This window comes from Rhinatrema bivittatum, chromosome 2 (genome assembly GCF_901001135.1).
Source record: "Rhinatrema bivittatum chromosome 2, aRhiBiv1.1, whole genome shotgun sequence".
In the NCBI taxonomy this organism is placed as follows: Eukaryota; Metazoa; Chordata; class Amphibia; order Gymnophiona; family Rhinatrematidae; genus Rhinatrema; species Rhinatrema bivittatum.
The window spans coordinates 263,744,454-263,760,091 of record NC_042616.1 but is presented as its reverse complement, the minus strand read 5'-3'; the positions used below and the strand labels follow the sequence as shown (position 1 = coordinate 263,760,091).

The 15,638-nt window shown below is 45.4% G+C and overlaps 1 protein-coding gene across 3 annotated transcripts in view; it reads right to left on the bottom strand.

Moving 5' to 3' along the window:
• Positions 1–15,638, bottom strand: part of THRB (thyroid hormone receptor beta) — a 462,866-nt gene that overhangs the window by 49,705 nt on the left and 397,523 nt on the right. For all 3 annotated transcript variants that reach the window (XM_029589453.1, XM_029589455.1, XM_029589454.1), the window contains exon 5: positions 14,028–14,128. In XM_029589453.1, coding sequence (XP_029445313.1) covers positions 14,028–14,128 — 101 coding nt within the window. The remainder of the gene's footprint in view (positions 1–14,027; positions 14,129–15,638) is intronic.

Genomic DNA, 15,638 nt, shown 5'->3' with positions numbered 1-15,638 from the left:
CAGAGAGCTATGCGTGAAGTATCAGTTTTTCTTCTCCCCTACCGTTGAAGCAGAGAGCTATGCTGGATATGCATTGAAAGTGAAGTATCAGGCTTATTTGGTTTGGGGTAGTAACCGCCGTAACAAGCCAGCTACTCCCCACTTTGTGAGTGCGAATCCTTTTTTCCACATTTCCTCTTGCTGTTGTAGCTTAGAGTGATGTTGGAGTCACAGTAACCATGTGTATGTTTATTGAATAAGGGTATTATCTCCAGGCAGTAGCCGTCATTCTGGCGAGCCACCCACTCTTTATTGACGGCCTCTTGATTTTATGGATCCACAGTGTTTATCCCACGCCCCTTTGAAGTCCTTCACAGTTCTGGTCTTCACCACTTCCTTCGGAAGGGCATTCCAGGCATCCACCACCCTCTCCGTGAAGAAATACTTCCTGACATTGGTTCTGAATCTTCCTCCCTGGAGCTTCAAATCGTGACCCCTGGTTCTGCTGATTTTTTTCCTATGGAAAAGGTTTGTCGTTGTCATTGGATCATTAAAACCTTTCAAGTATCTGAAAGTCTGTATCATATCACCTCTGCTCCTCCTTTCCTCCAGGGTGTACATATTTAGATTCTTCAATCTCTCCTCATAAGTCATTTGATGAAGACCTTCCACCTTTTTGGTCACCCTTCTCTGGACCGCCTCCATCTTGTCTCTGTCTCTTCGGAGATACGGTCTCCAGAACTGAACACAATACTCCAGGTGAGGTCTCACCAAGGACCTGTACAAGGGGATAATCACTTCCCTTTTCTTACTCGATATTCCTCTCTCTATGCAGCCCAGCATTCTTCTGGCTTTAGCTATCGCCTTGTCACATTGTTTCGCCGACTTCAGATCATTAGACACCATCACCCCAAGGTCTCTCTCCTGCTCCGTGCACATCAGCCTTTCTCCCCCCATCGAATACAGTTCATTCGGATTTCCACTCCCCATATGCATGACTTTGCACTTCTTGGCATTGAATGTCAGCTGCCATGTCTTCGACCACTCTTCCATCTTCCTTAAATCCCGTCTCATTCTCTCCACTCCTTCCGGCGTGTCCACTCTGTTGCAGATCTTAGTGTCATCCGCAAAAAGACATACCTTACCTTCTATCCCTTCCGCAATGTCGCTCACAAAGATATTGAAAAGGACCGGTCCCAACACCGATCCCTGCGGTACACCGCTTAAAACTGCTCTCTCTTCAGAGAGAGTTCCATTTACCATCACACATTGTCTTCTGTCCGTCAACCAGTTTGCAATCCAGGCCACCACCTCGGCACTCACTCCTAAGCTTCTCATTTTATTCACCAGTCTCCTGTGCGGGACAGTGTCAAAAGCTTTGCTGAAATCCAAGTAGATGACATCGAGTGCTCTTCCTCGATCCAATTCCTTGGTTACCCAGTCAAAAAAGTCAATCAGATTTGTCTGACAGGATTTTCCTATGGTGAATCCATGCTGCCTCTGGTCCAGCAATTCTCCCGACTGTAGATAGTTCACTATTCTCTCTTTCAACAGTGACTCCATTACTTTTCCCACCACTGAAGTGAGGCTAACCGGTCTGTAGTTACCAGCCTCTTCTCTGTTCCCACTCTTGTGAAGCGGGACCACCACCGCTCTCCTCCAATCATTCGGCACCACTCCCGTTTCTAGGGATCTATTGAATAGGTCACACAGCGGACCTGCCAGCACATCTCTGAGCTCCCTCAGTATTCTGGGATGAACTTCATCAGGCCCCATGGCTTTGTCCACTTTCAGTTTCACCAGCTCTTCCCATACATTTTCTACTGTAAATGGAGTTACATCTACTCCATTCCCCTCCAGTTTCTTGTTAACTAGTGTCGGTCCTTCTCCAGGGTCCTCTTTAGTGAACACAGAACTGAAGTATTAATTTAATATTTCTGCCATTTCTTCGTCTCTCTCCACGCATTGATCCTTTCCACCTTTCAATTTCACTATACCATTTTGAACTTTTCTCTTTTCACTGATATATCTGAAAAATGTTTTGTTACCACTCTTTACCTCTTTGGCAATCCTCTCTTCCGCTTGACTTTTTGCCATCTTGATTAATTTCTTCGTCTCCCTCAGTTCTACCAGATATTCTTCTTTGTGTTCCTCCTTTTGGGATCTTTTATATTTCTTGAATGCTGTTCTTTTAGCCTTTATTTTGTCAGCCACCTCCTTTGAGAACCAGATAGGTTTCATTTTTCTTTTGCTTTTCTTTACTTTTCTAACATATAGATTAGTTGCCTTGGTGATTGCTCCTTTTAGATTGGTCCACTGTTGATCCACATCTCTCTCGTTTTCCCAGCCTTTTAGTTCTTCCTCCAGGTACTTCCCCATTTCATCAAAGTCTGTGTTTTTGAACATCAAAACTTGGGTTTTTGTGCTTCTTTTCCGTGTCCTTTTTGTGATATTAAACCATACCGTTTGATGATCACTGGTGCTGAGGTGGGCACCCACCTGGACGTCTGAGACATTATCTCCATTAGTGAGCACTAAGTCGAGTATAGCTCCTTCTCTCGTGGGTTCCATTACCATTTGTTTGAATAAAGCTACTTGCAGGGCATCTACTATTTCTCTACTATTTTTAGATTCTGCAGATGGGATTCTCCAGTCTACATCTGGCATATTAAAGTCTCCAACGATCACCACTTCTCCTTTCTTTGCTATCCTGTGGATGTCTTCAATTAGATCTCTGTCCAGCTCTTCCTTTTGGTTTGGAGGCCTGTAAACCACTCCAATAAAAATGGATGCCCCATCTTTTTTTAAGTCTGCCCATAGTGCTTCTTCTTTGCCCCATCTTCCTTGCAGCTCAGATGCTTGGATATTGTTTCTGACAAATAGAGCCACTCCTCCCCCTTTCCTATCCTCTCTGTCCTTCCTTAACAAGTTATAGCCTGGTATTTCCGTATCCCAGTCATGATATTCCGTAAACCATGTTTCCGTGACAGCAACAATGTCCAAGTCCGCCTCCACCATTAGGGCTTGCAGCTCTGGGATTTTATTACCCAAACTACGAGCATTTGTGCTCATAGCTTTCCAGCTTTCTTTGCTCAGGTTACTGCTGTTCCTGGACTCCTTTTGTGACCTATTTAGTTGAGGTTTGTTATCCACTTTTCTCTTTGCATTTGTGCAAGGGAAGATATTAATGCCTCTGATGACAGAATCATCCATCACTGTGAGCTTTTTCCTTTGGTTTCTGATTTGGAATTTCTGTATGCATTGGGTTTTTTCTCTCTTTTCCGATAACATTTCAATCTTTTTCTCAAGGACTTCTTCAGAATTTAATACAGAGAAGGCATTTTGTACTTGTTGCACTTGATACAGTGTGTGTCTACGGAACACAGGTCTTATTCTACCAGAGCCCACTGAAATACTTTTAAAGTTCCTTAATGGCCTGTGTGAGTGGTGGGATAGAGTTGTGGGTTGCACAGCTTTCAATAATGGGTGTCTGTGGGTTACAGGTCTTATCCTACCTGAGCCCACGGTAAATCTCTTTTTTCTTGAGTTTTGGTTATTCAGTGGTAAGTGGAAATTATTTCCTGAATAATGTACCGTGGCTGAGACTCTCTTTATTGAAGCTAATTCAGCTTTAAAGTCATCCAGCTCCTTTTCCAAGGTAGAGAGTTTTGAACAAAAGGGGCAAGCCTTAAGTTTCCATATGATTACCCTCAATATAAAGGCTCCACAGCAGTTGCATTGAATAGTACTCATTTAGGTAAGTTATTTGATTGGTGCACCTAAGGAATAATCAATTTACTAATTTATCTGGTTGCCTATTATGAAGTTAGGATGACTACATTAGAAATACAAACCTAGGGGTGGGTGGGCAGAGGGGTAGGGTGGGAGGGAGTTAAACAGTTTATACCTAGGTCAAGCTGGGTAGGGCAAGACACTTTCTGAAAGTTTACTTGTCCTTTAGCTAGTAAAAGGATCCCACAGCACTTATATCCCAATTTGTAACAGATTATATAACAGTTATACAATTAGAGGGATACTGGGAATTTTTTTCTTTTTTTTGTGGCTTTTTTGAATCTTACAACAATCTAATATCAAGAAACCAAACAGATTAGTATACAATATAATCAAGAAACCAAACTGATTAGTATACAACACTGGAATAGAAAGGGATTTGAAATCACAGAGCAGTTTTCTACACAGAATCAAACCAATATCAAGGAACCACAGATTATAATACTAGAATAAAATAAATAAACTCCTGTTCATATGGGCCTGGCAGGACAACAACTATATCTTCCTCTTCCTGGCCTGGCAGTGAGGCTTCTGATGCTCTCGTCACCCCATGGCACCTGGACATGAAAGCAGGAGCATGAGGGAGAGAGGCACGTGCTCTACAGATCCACTGCTGACTTCCGCTGCTGCTGCCTCATCTTCTTCCTCTCCTCATTGCTTCTTGCTCTCCCCACTGCTGCTGGTAAAGTGGGAGGGAGACTCTGGATTGGACTGAAGGCTTGTGCTGGCTGGGAGCCAGGAGGAAGGGGAAATGTGCTGGGCAGGAAGGCGTGGGAAGATAGGAGTTCAAGAGTCTGCTGGATAGGACGGATAGGGGAAAGGAGGTTGGGGTTGCTGGTTAAGGAGAGGTGGAGGAAAGAGGGGTTGGGCTGCTGGGTAGGGAAGAGAGATGGGAGTGGAGGGAGGGGTGGGAAAGAGGTGGTCAGAGGTATTCTGGGAAGGGGAGAGGGAAGGGCAGGGAAAATTGAGCAAGGGGGAGAGGCGGCACAGGGAAGAGGATGCAGAGGTGGGGGGTATCGGAAATGTTGGACAGGGATATGAGCATGGGAAGGGACGATTGAGTAGTTGGGAGAAGGGAGAAGTGAGGGGTGATGCGGGCATGGAGGGGGGGAGTACAAGAGAATCATAAAGTTAGTTTTGAGAATATGCATTTCTTCTATCTTTGAATTTTGTTTTGTGTAGGAGGAAATATATTTCTGTTTCTAGTTCTCCAGTTTTCCACTGCATGCAGAAGGTCTTCTTGGGGTTTCCATTTCAGTTTTTGTTTTGACATTTGTAATTTGTGGTGTATTCTATATTAGGTGAAAGTAGGTCTGTCTGTGTTCTGTGTGTATGTGACTGAGATGAGGTACTTTACTAGAGGTTTGTATCAGTCTTATTTGTTGTATTTTCTCAAAATGATATTGCACTGGTGGTGAACTGCTGCCTTTTCATGGGTAGGGCTAATGCTGTTTCATTTCTTGGAGTTACTTTTGATTTACTATGGCAGGTTTGATAAACATGTACAGAGTGGGTTTGTGTGTTTTTCCAGGTTTTGTATTATTTTACAATGCATTTGGTAGTAGAAGGGAGTTTGTGATGCTGTTATTAAGATGACACCAGAATCAGAATACCTTTTTTGTATGGTGACTTGTACAGGGAAATGTCTTAGTTCTGTGCTGCACTCATACGGGCTGATACAGTAAAAATGCGTGAGAGCGGGCGAATGGGCCACTCTCCTGTGCGCGCGATTCAGTATCTTAATTTATTTAAATTAGGCCCGGCGGTAAAAAGAGGTGCTAGGGACACTAGCGCGTCCCTAGCGCCTCTTTTTTGACGGAAGCGGCGGCTGTCAGCGGGTTTGACAGCCAACGCTCAATTTTGCCGGGGTCGGTTCTCGAGCCCGCTGACAGCCATGGGCTCGGAAACTGGACACCGGCAAAATTGAGTATCCGGTTTTTGACCAGACAGCCGCGGGCCCATTTTAAATTTTTTTTTTTTAAATTTTTTAGTTTTTTAAACTTTCGGGACCTCCAACTTAATACTGCCAAGATATTAAGTCGGAGGGTGCACAGTAAAGCAGCTTTTACTGCTTTTCTGTGCACTTTCCCGGTGCCCGGAGAAATTAGCGCCTACCTTTGGGTAGGCGCTAATTTCTGAAAGCAAAATGTGCGGCTTGGCTGCACATTTTGCTTTCTGAATTGTGCGGGAATACCTAATAGGGCCATCAACATGCATTTGCATGTTGCGGACGCTATTAGGTTCAGGGGGGTTGGACACACGTTTTGGACGCGCTATTACCCCTTACTGAATAAGGGGTAAAGCTAGCGCGTCCAAAACGCGCATCCAAATGTCGGCTAACAGTGCGCACTGTACTGTATCGGCCCGATAGTTAGGAAACGAGAGATTCCTGTGGATGCAGGAATATTTATATTTAGTCCCATGATGGTCATGTGTTCAGTGTGTCAGGCATGTGAGTGTCATCTCTCAGGTGTGTCCTCACAGAAAGAAGGTTGAGAACCACTGCTCTAGACAACTGCCTAATTTGCCTAATGGAAGTAACAGCCCTGGACTAATACAATACAATTGTTCTGAGTGGATTACAATCTACTTGTGTTTTAAAATCACTGATGACAGAGGCTGTTCATAAAATGACCTGCTGTACTCTATGGGGCGGATTTTCAAAAGGTTATGCGTATATATTATGCACGTAACCCCAAAAACCCGCTCCTGCACGCGCTGAGCCTATTTTGCATAGGCTCGGCGATGCGTGCAAGCCCCGTGAGGCGCATATGTCCTGGGGCTTTGAAAAAGGGGTGGGGCATGGGTGGGGCACCGGTCCGGGGGCGGTCTGGGGGGCGGTACCGTGGACTCCGGCACGGCGGCCGTGCCAGGGGATTGTGCACCAGCAGCCGGCAGGCGTAAATAGGACAACAAAGGTATGGGGGGAGGGATTTAGGTAGAGCTGGGGGGCGGGTTAGATAGGGGAAGGGAGGGGAAGGTGGGGGGGAGCGGAAGGAACGGGGAAAGCCATTGGGTCTCCCCTAGGGCTCGGCGCACACAAGGTGCACAAGTGTGCACCCCTTGCGCGTGCTGACCCCGGATTATACAATTGGGTGTAGATTTGTGTGCGCCGGGTTGTGTGCACAAATCTACGCCCGTGCCTAGATACTAAAATCTGGCCCTATGCATGTAGTTATTGATTCAGTAACAGTGTTCCAGAGCCCTGCTGGGGCACAAACATATTTACTTATTTATATATTTAATGCTCTTACATATCGCTTTCCTGGTCAAAAGGCCATTCAAAGCTGTGAACAAAAGCAGAATAGCCGCAATAATAAAAACAAAAAAAATCACAAATTGTACTGAAATAAAATTAAAAACAAAAATTCAACATTTCTGGCTATAGACTATAGACAGAGTAAGAAAATTAGGCCTAGACAAAGCCTCAAAAGTCTCAAAGAGGACCAAATAACATAGGAAGAGCTACACCTGTTCTGATGAAATCCAAGCCATGCCTACATATAACCCCAAAATATCCCCACCTCTATTACTTGCAAGATAAAATGAACAGATCCTCATTCCTTACCATAACTGCTGATCAGAGAGTGTAAGAAAATGACCAGATTAAATCTCCAGGCTCAGGAATTTAATCAGTGAGCAGGAAATCACCTAAGCCTGTCATCTCTGGCTAATTGAAAAAGGAAAAATCAGGTTTTCAGCTTCTTTCTAATAAATACAAGCTTATTTCTTTATATAACCACAAGCCAATAACAAGCCTATTTTACTTTCTATCATACAGTATTTAAAAGTACATTCTAGAGCAAAAACTCCTACCTTATCAATATCCTTTACAAAATAATTATTTATGGGTTTGTGCATGTGGGAGACCTGAGTTCAGTTTACAAAACCAGCTTCTGCTCATCGGGCTTGTGGGGGCTTGGATGCTGCCATGGCATCAACTCATAGTCCTTGAGGAAGAAATAATCCTAGCCATTGTACAACAGTGACACCTATGGGTAAAAGTGGCAGGGTACACACCCTTTCAAAGAAAAACAAAACAAAAAACCCAGCAAACACGCAGGGTGATGAAACCAGGGTTTATTACAGAGTGAAACTATAGCAGAAAGATCTCCCAGCCAGGTTTCTCTTTGTTACACTCAGCGGTCTGTGGGCTGCCCCTGCAAACCACTGCTTTCACCTCCAGCCCCCTGGCTGGCCATGCCACGTCCCGATGCGGAGATCGCCATCAGCCATCCACGAGGCAGAATGCTGTGTCACTGACAAGCCGTGACTTCCTAGGCAGATGCACCTCTCCCTGGCACTTAAAGGGACCACATTGGGAAAGTCCTCATAATGTTGTCAGTCCCATGCCTCTATAAGATTGTGCTCCAGACAACTTGCTTCAGCAACAGGTCCAGCTACTCTCTAGTAGTGCATGTTGTTTCTCTACATTCCAGCTTGTCAATCTTCATCCACTTTGTCTCCATCTTTGCTGCCCGCTTGTTCTTGCCCTTGCCTGCCTGCCTGGCCTATCTGTTCCTCTTCTCCTCTTTCGGATGGATACCTAGTTTTGATCATTACCTGGACCTCGAATACACCTGATTAGTCTGCCTCTGACCATTGCCTGGACCTGGGCAATGGTCAGAGGCAGTAGTAGGTGCCCTAGGCGACTTCTGCCTTGCACCCCCCCCCCCAGTTTGCGGCACCCCCACTGGTCTCGGGCCCGACTCCTCCTACCTCGTTCGTGCTGCCCATTGTTTGCTTCTCAGGGCCATAAGGAGCACGTGCTGCTCGCGGCCTGGCGAATCTCTATTCCTCTTTGCCGCAAGTGGCTTCGTTCATGGCACCACCTGGCTGCTCTTTAGTGCCCCTTAAGGGTCGGTGCCATAGGCGACCACCTGAGTTTACCTAATGGATGCACCGGCCCTGTTTGGACCTTAGAAACACCTAACCACCATCTGCCTACGACCCTAACTTTGGACCTCCTCTTCCACTTTCAGCAGAGACTCCCATGTAAGTCCTACTGGCCCCTGCACCCAAAGGCTCAATCCGAGGGGAACATGGGCTGATACAGGTGGAGGTCCTGACTGGTCTCTGCTTCGCCTGGGTCTGCCTGTCGATGAGAACCTGCAGGGCTCCTCCCTGCAGGTACAGACAATCTTCCTTGACACAAGAGTCCACAGGTGCAACACTCTTGGTTTAAATCACCAAAGCCCTGGCTCTGTCAAAGCACTTCCAAAACTACTTCACGGTCCTTTCCTACGTCCAGACAGAAGCTATCCTAAGTCTCTTTGAGAAGCTTCTTCTTGTCCCCTGACTCAAATTTCAGGTTAACTTAGGGTGTAGGTTCTGCCTCTTCCTGAAGCATGGAGTATAACAGGCCCTGCTTTGGTCACATCCTTCTTCTATTGACGTGTCTTGGAGTCCTAGCTTACCAACTCCACTGGAATATTGCAGGACTCTCTGCTTTCTTAAAGTGGCTTTCACATTTTAGGTGATTTCCACTGTTTTCCTTAAGACTGTCTGCAACATGCACCCCTAGTTTATATGAAGGGAGCATGGTCCATTAACAGAAGGAAGGGCTCCCCTTGTAGATGTTAGTTCAGAGACTCCATGGCCCATTTCGCCACAGAGTATTCCTTTACGATAATTGAATGACTATGCTCATGTGGAAATGACTTCCTTCTAAAACAGAAAACTGTGGATACTCTTTCCCATCTGACTCCTGAGAAAGTATGTCCCCCAGCTCTATGTCTAAGGCAGGGGTGCTCAAACTGGTTTTATGGGCCCCCCCAGCAAGTTGGGTTTCCAGGATATCCCTAATGAATATGCATCCTTCCTGTGTATGCAAAATATTTCTCATGCATATTCATTAGGAATATCCTGAAAACCCGACTGGCTCGGGGGGCCCTTAGGACTGGACTGAGCACCCCTGGTCTAAGGCATCCATCTGCAAGATGAACAATTTCTGAATGTTGATATTGTGAAGGTTCTTCACAGTGTCACTTCTTAATGGCCTGATCATGCTCTTTCATCTACTCTATTATATTGGGCCTAATCTTCCTTAGTAGGTCATTTGGGCAGTAGTGAGCTCTAAAAAACACACTTTGAAATATCTGTGTACAAATGGTAGAAGTCTAAAAAATAAGATGTGAGAGTTAGAGGGTATAGCACTGAATGAAGAGGTAGATATAATTGGCATCTCAGAGACTTGGTGGAAGGAGAATAACCAATGGGACACTGAGATTTCAGGACACAAATGATATCGCAATGTTAGGATGGATCAAATTGGTGGAGAGGAGGCGCTATATGTTAAAGAGAACAGAGTCAAATAGGATAAAAGTTGTACAGGAAACAAAATGCACTGTAGAATCATTCAAGCTAATTTGAAAATGAGCGAAAGGGCGCTCATACATGATGGAATTTTAAATTGTGTGTTCATTTACGCAAGTAAGATTTAAAATACACCTAGCATGCATATCTGTGTCCTCCTAAGTTTAAGCAATTACTCAAGCAAACTTCCTGAAGAAATTGTCAGCTTTAATGCACATGTATAAACGGATTTTAAGACCATGCAAAAACAGCCGCCGCAGCCTACCTCGCGGCGTGCCAGAAAAATAGCCTAAGTGCAGATCTGATGCTGCTCAACCTGCCAGGCTATCCAGTTCCTCAACCCCAATGGGAGCAGGAATGAGTGTCAGTACAGTGCGCCAAAAATGGAGATTGGAAGAAGTCCTGAAATCCCCCTGTCTCTGATTCAGGGTAAAACTTTCTCTTTTTTATTTAAACTTTACCTGAGCTCAGCACTTACCAGCTGAGTACAGAGATGATCTCTGGCTGAGGGGGAGAGGGCATCTGCCATCACCACCATGCTCGGCCTCCTGCACCCACTGCCTTTCAGCTGAACTAGCAGTTAAGACCACACTGGTCAACCCAGCTACTGGACCAGGGCATACTTCTGAGGGACCACGGAAATTGCCTCAGGAATTCTCAACTGGGGGAGGGTCCTTTGGTATCATCACAGGAGAGCAGGGCTTTCTTTTCCTGAATTTAGAATTTCAAATTTCTCCTTCCAAAAAGCTTGAAGCAATCCCCATAGAGAGATGTACATCCACCATTTGCTGGAGACGGAGAATACTGGCAGGCTTGGGTCACTGCAAGGCTTTATATACTGGGATGTCAACTTGCTCCATCTCCATCTGCTAGCAGGGGAGCATAAACCCACTGGTCCTGAGTCCATCTGTCTACATGCTAGGAAATTAATTCTTTATTTTGGTCTTTATTGATGAAGATGTAAGGCAGATACCCATGCCAGAAATTATGTTTAAAGGTGATGATTCATAGGAACTGAAACAAATCTCATTGAATCTGGAAGGGCAAATTAAAGAGTAGCAAATCACCTGGACCAGTTGGTATACATCCCAGAGTGCTAAAACAACTGAAAAATGAAATTGCAGATCTCTTGCTAGTAATCTGTTAACTATCATTAAAATCAACTATGGTACCTGAAGACTGGAAGGTGGCCAATGTAGCGCTGGATTTTAAAAAGGTTTCCAGAGGTGATCCCAAAAACTACAGACTGATGAGCCTGTTAATGCTGAGAAAAATGGTTGAAACTATTCTAAAGAGCAAAATTACTGAACATATAGATAGTCATAGTTTAATGTGACAAAGCCATCATGAATTAGCGAAGGGAACTCTTTTCTCACCAATTTGTTACATTCTTTGAAGATATGAATATAAATGTGAGCCAGCTGATATAATGTATCTGGATTTTCAGAAAGCATTTAACAAAGTATCTCATGAGAGACTCTTGAGGAAATTAAAAAGTCATGGGATAGGTGGCAATGTTCTATTGTGGATTGAGAACTAGTTAAAATGTAGTGGGGCCGATATTCAACTAGCACTTATCCAGCTATCTAGCGGCCGCTGAATATCCGCTCAAGTTCAGCAACCACTAGTTAGCCAGATAAAGGGTGGGTGGGCAGGGCAGTAAGTGGATCGAGGCGGTGCTACTTAGCCGCATAACTTAACTGGCTAAGTAGCGATATTGGGACTTAGCCGCATAAGTTATTTGGCTAACTCTAGATCTGCTATTGATCACTTTTAACTTGGCCGCATAACACTTATCCGGCTAAGTCCCATTTATACACTATGCCACTGAATATCCTTGTAACTTAGCCGGATAAGTGCTACCTAGCTAGGTTACGTAGCTGGCTGGCCTCTCAATATCTACCTCAGTAAGCAGAGAGTAGGGCAAAATGGTCAATTTTCTCAGTGGAGAAAGGTGAATAGTGATAGTTTTAGTGGTCTGGCTTCAACCAGCTGGGAAAAGACCTGTTCTGGGAACACTAGGAGAGCGATCCCATTTGAGGGGATTGTGTGCCCTTGGGCCTTGGCATGACCCCAGAAGACACCAGAGCAGCACCGAAGTAGGCGAGGCATGTCCAAGCATAGGTGAAGACTAAAGATCTAACCTTCTACCAGACCTGCATGTTTCTGAAAGGCCAACAACACAATGTTGGATATTGAACAGTCCTCCGACCATTCCCAGCCCTTTCGGACCTGCCACTAGGTATCGGCAAGAAGCAGCAGGCCAGACTGAGATGAGGGCAGACGGAGGCCTTGTGACATAGAAGACTCTGGACGAGACGAGGAGTTTGGAAGACTCTAGACAAGAGGAGGAGCTTGGAAGGTTTAGACATTGGCACTGTCTCTCAGGTCGCCCTACACACGGGCGGACCCAATGGGCTGGTCATGGACCAAGCTGGCCCACTGTGCTACACAACCTAGAGAGGCTGGTCATGGACCACGCAGAGAGCGGGACAAGTGCAGGAAGGGAATCCAGCTGAGACAAAACTCCAATGACGCGAACAGGAACAGATGAGACGGATTTACCCCAACAAGGTGTCATCTGGAGAACCAGAGAAGCTGGAGGGTCAAGAGGACTCAGAACAAGCGAAGGGGGAGCAGAACCTCGGAACATCAGGAAGTGGAACAACAGGAAGTGGAACATCAGGAAGCCTGGACTAGGAACCTTAGAACATGAAGACATGGAACATCAGGAAGCCACGAAGACTCAGGACATGGAGTTCCAACGAAGAACAAGGAACGAAGACACAAGGGAGCACTGGAAGACGAGACTTCCAGGAGAAGGAAACTCCGATGCAAGGCAACACAGGAGTGCTGGAGAAGCCCTTTTATAGGGCTAGCAGGAAGACGCCCAGAAGACTTCATCAGATGGGGGGCCTGGGGCATATCCGGCCGCAGGCCCTTTAAATCTTGTAGAGAGGCGCGGCCAAGTGCAGAAGCAGGAGAGATTATCGGCGGTGTCCCTGCCACAAGGGAGAGCTCAGGGGTGGCCCCAAGCCGCAGGACAGGCCTAAGAAGTGGCGGCTCCATGCTGCTCAAGATACATCTGACTTGCGGCTCCCTGCCGCGAGTGAAGGCCCCGAGGACAATGGTCCGGGCTGTGATGGTACGGCGTCAGCGGCGGCCTCCTGGCTGCTTAGGAGGAATGAGGGCGGCACGAGCAGGGCCGCAAAGGGGACGTCAGCGGCACACGGCCGCGCAGGCAAGGCCTCAAAGGGTGGCTCCATGTTGCGGAAGTCGGCGGCCTCAGCCGCGTAGGAGAAGGCAATGCAAAAGGTAAGAGGCCTGCTTGCAGGGGAACTCTGCAAGCAGGAATCGCAACAAGACCCTTCGGACAGCTTGTTGTCCGTTGCCTTTCTACCTTCAGAGTCACTTTGAGTGCAAGTTCTGCCATTCTCCTGCAGGAAGGAGTAAAAAATGCTATACTCTGGTAACTTCCTCCTCCTTTGGAGTGCCTTGTAGAGAAATCAATTGAAGTCCTGGCTCATCCTCTCCACAGGTCTCCAACTATCAGGACTCGTTGTTTTCTTAAAAGGGCTTTTTCAAATTAGGTGGTTCCCATTTTCTTTCCTGGAAATTTCTGCATTGAACCTCCCCCCCCCGCCCAACCTGATGTCCTGGCTGTCTCCCTTCGGTTCCTGCTTGAGTGTAATATAGACCCTGTGACAGTAAAAGTGTAAGAGAGTATGCGGAAGGACACAGTCACATATTTTAGTATGATATATATTTATATACTCACATCACATATATTAAACATATGTACTGTATTTGTAGCTTCCAGTTAAAACAATTTAACAAGATGTGTCACAGAGAACTTTGAAATATATCATGACATTGTCACTTGATGCATTCTGTTGTGACATACAGATATCTCCTATATGTCTCCTACTTTTCCTGCTTACCTTGCAACCTTCACACGTGATGCAGCGATAGTGATACCCCGTGGCTTTGTCACTACATACTACACACAGCTCATCTTTATCCAAATAACTGGGTATGTACCCTAGAAAAGAAAAGGAAAAGAAACATTTTGAGTGACACATCTTAACAGCCTTTTTAAAAAAAACCAAAACTAAACAATATCTTCTCCCGTGCGTGTTTCATCAATCTCACAGATGCCAATAAAACTTGCAGCATTGTTTAGCACAAATCTTAATAGGGTAATTTTAAGAGGAATGTGCGTGCACCCATAAACGCGCATATCAGCACACAAGCAGAGACACTGCAATTTTAAATCGTCCTCGCAAGTAGGCACGTATCACTTAAAGTACCCCTCCCGTACGTATTTTGGCTAGGGCTTTAGTGGCTTTTACGCGTGTAGGCAGGCAGATTTTAGAAATCCTGTTTGCCCAGTTCATATCCAAGTCTTCAAGACCCCCTCTGGATCTTCATTCTGCAAGCTCCCAATTGACCCCAAACCCTCACGCTGCGCTAAACACCCTAAAACTCGAGATCTCGAGACTTGATCCTGACCAGCACAAAAAGTAAAGTTATACGGATGACAAGCCAACATGGCCACAGTCTACTTTCTTAAAATATGGACTTAAGCGCATAAATCTTGCCTCGCCCCCTATTCTGCCCCCTTATTTTTGATGCGCCCATGAGTATGTATACATAATATACTTCGTGGCTTCTTAAAATGCGCGTGGCTTGCTCAAGGCCCACATCTATGCATATGTGGCCATTTTTTGCATGGGCAGTGCTTTTAAAATGAATCCATGAGTGAAAATAGTTAAGTTTCAGACTATGAGGCAAGTTTTCCTATGTGCTAATATGTATCAAACAAAAAAAAAATGTTTTCATTTATTGCAGACAGCATAGAAAATCGATTGAAACTCTACACAGTGTGTATTCAGCACAGTTTTACAAGGAATACACACTGGGTAAAATACTATAGAAAAAGTATGCTTGTAGCTGGAAAGAAAAAGATATGACAAATATATTTTTGATTGTGTTAAACATTACCATAATATTTCAGTGTCCTATTTATAAAATTCATTTTATTTCAAATTTAAACAAACTCACAGAGTGACCATATTACTTCATTCATTGATTCCATTCATAAAATCTACTTACCATCAGATTCCTTTTTTTTTTTTTTTCAGAAAATAATTTGGAAAGGAATCAGAACATGTAGCCTAAAGCCTATATGTCCCGCACCTTCAAAACACAATTTAATAAAATAATTACTCAGAAAGGGCCGGATTTTAAAAGGGTTACGCACCTTTTTAAAAAGGCCCGGCGTGCGTGTGTAAAGCCCCGGGATGCACAAAAGTCCCGGGGCTTGCAAAAAGGGGTGGGGAGGGGTGGGGGAGGTTCAGGGGCGGGGGGCCTGGTCAGCGGCTCCTGGTACAGCGGCCATTTGCTGCTGTGCCAGGGATTGGCTGGCGTGCGCAACTTGCTCCTGCCCAGAGACAAGCGCAAAAGGTAAAACAAACATTTTTTTTGGGGGGGGGGGGGAATTAGAGTAGGGTTAGGGGGGGAAAGGTTAGGGGAAGGGGTAGGAAGGTCAG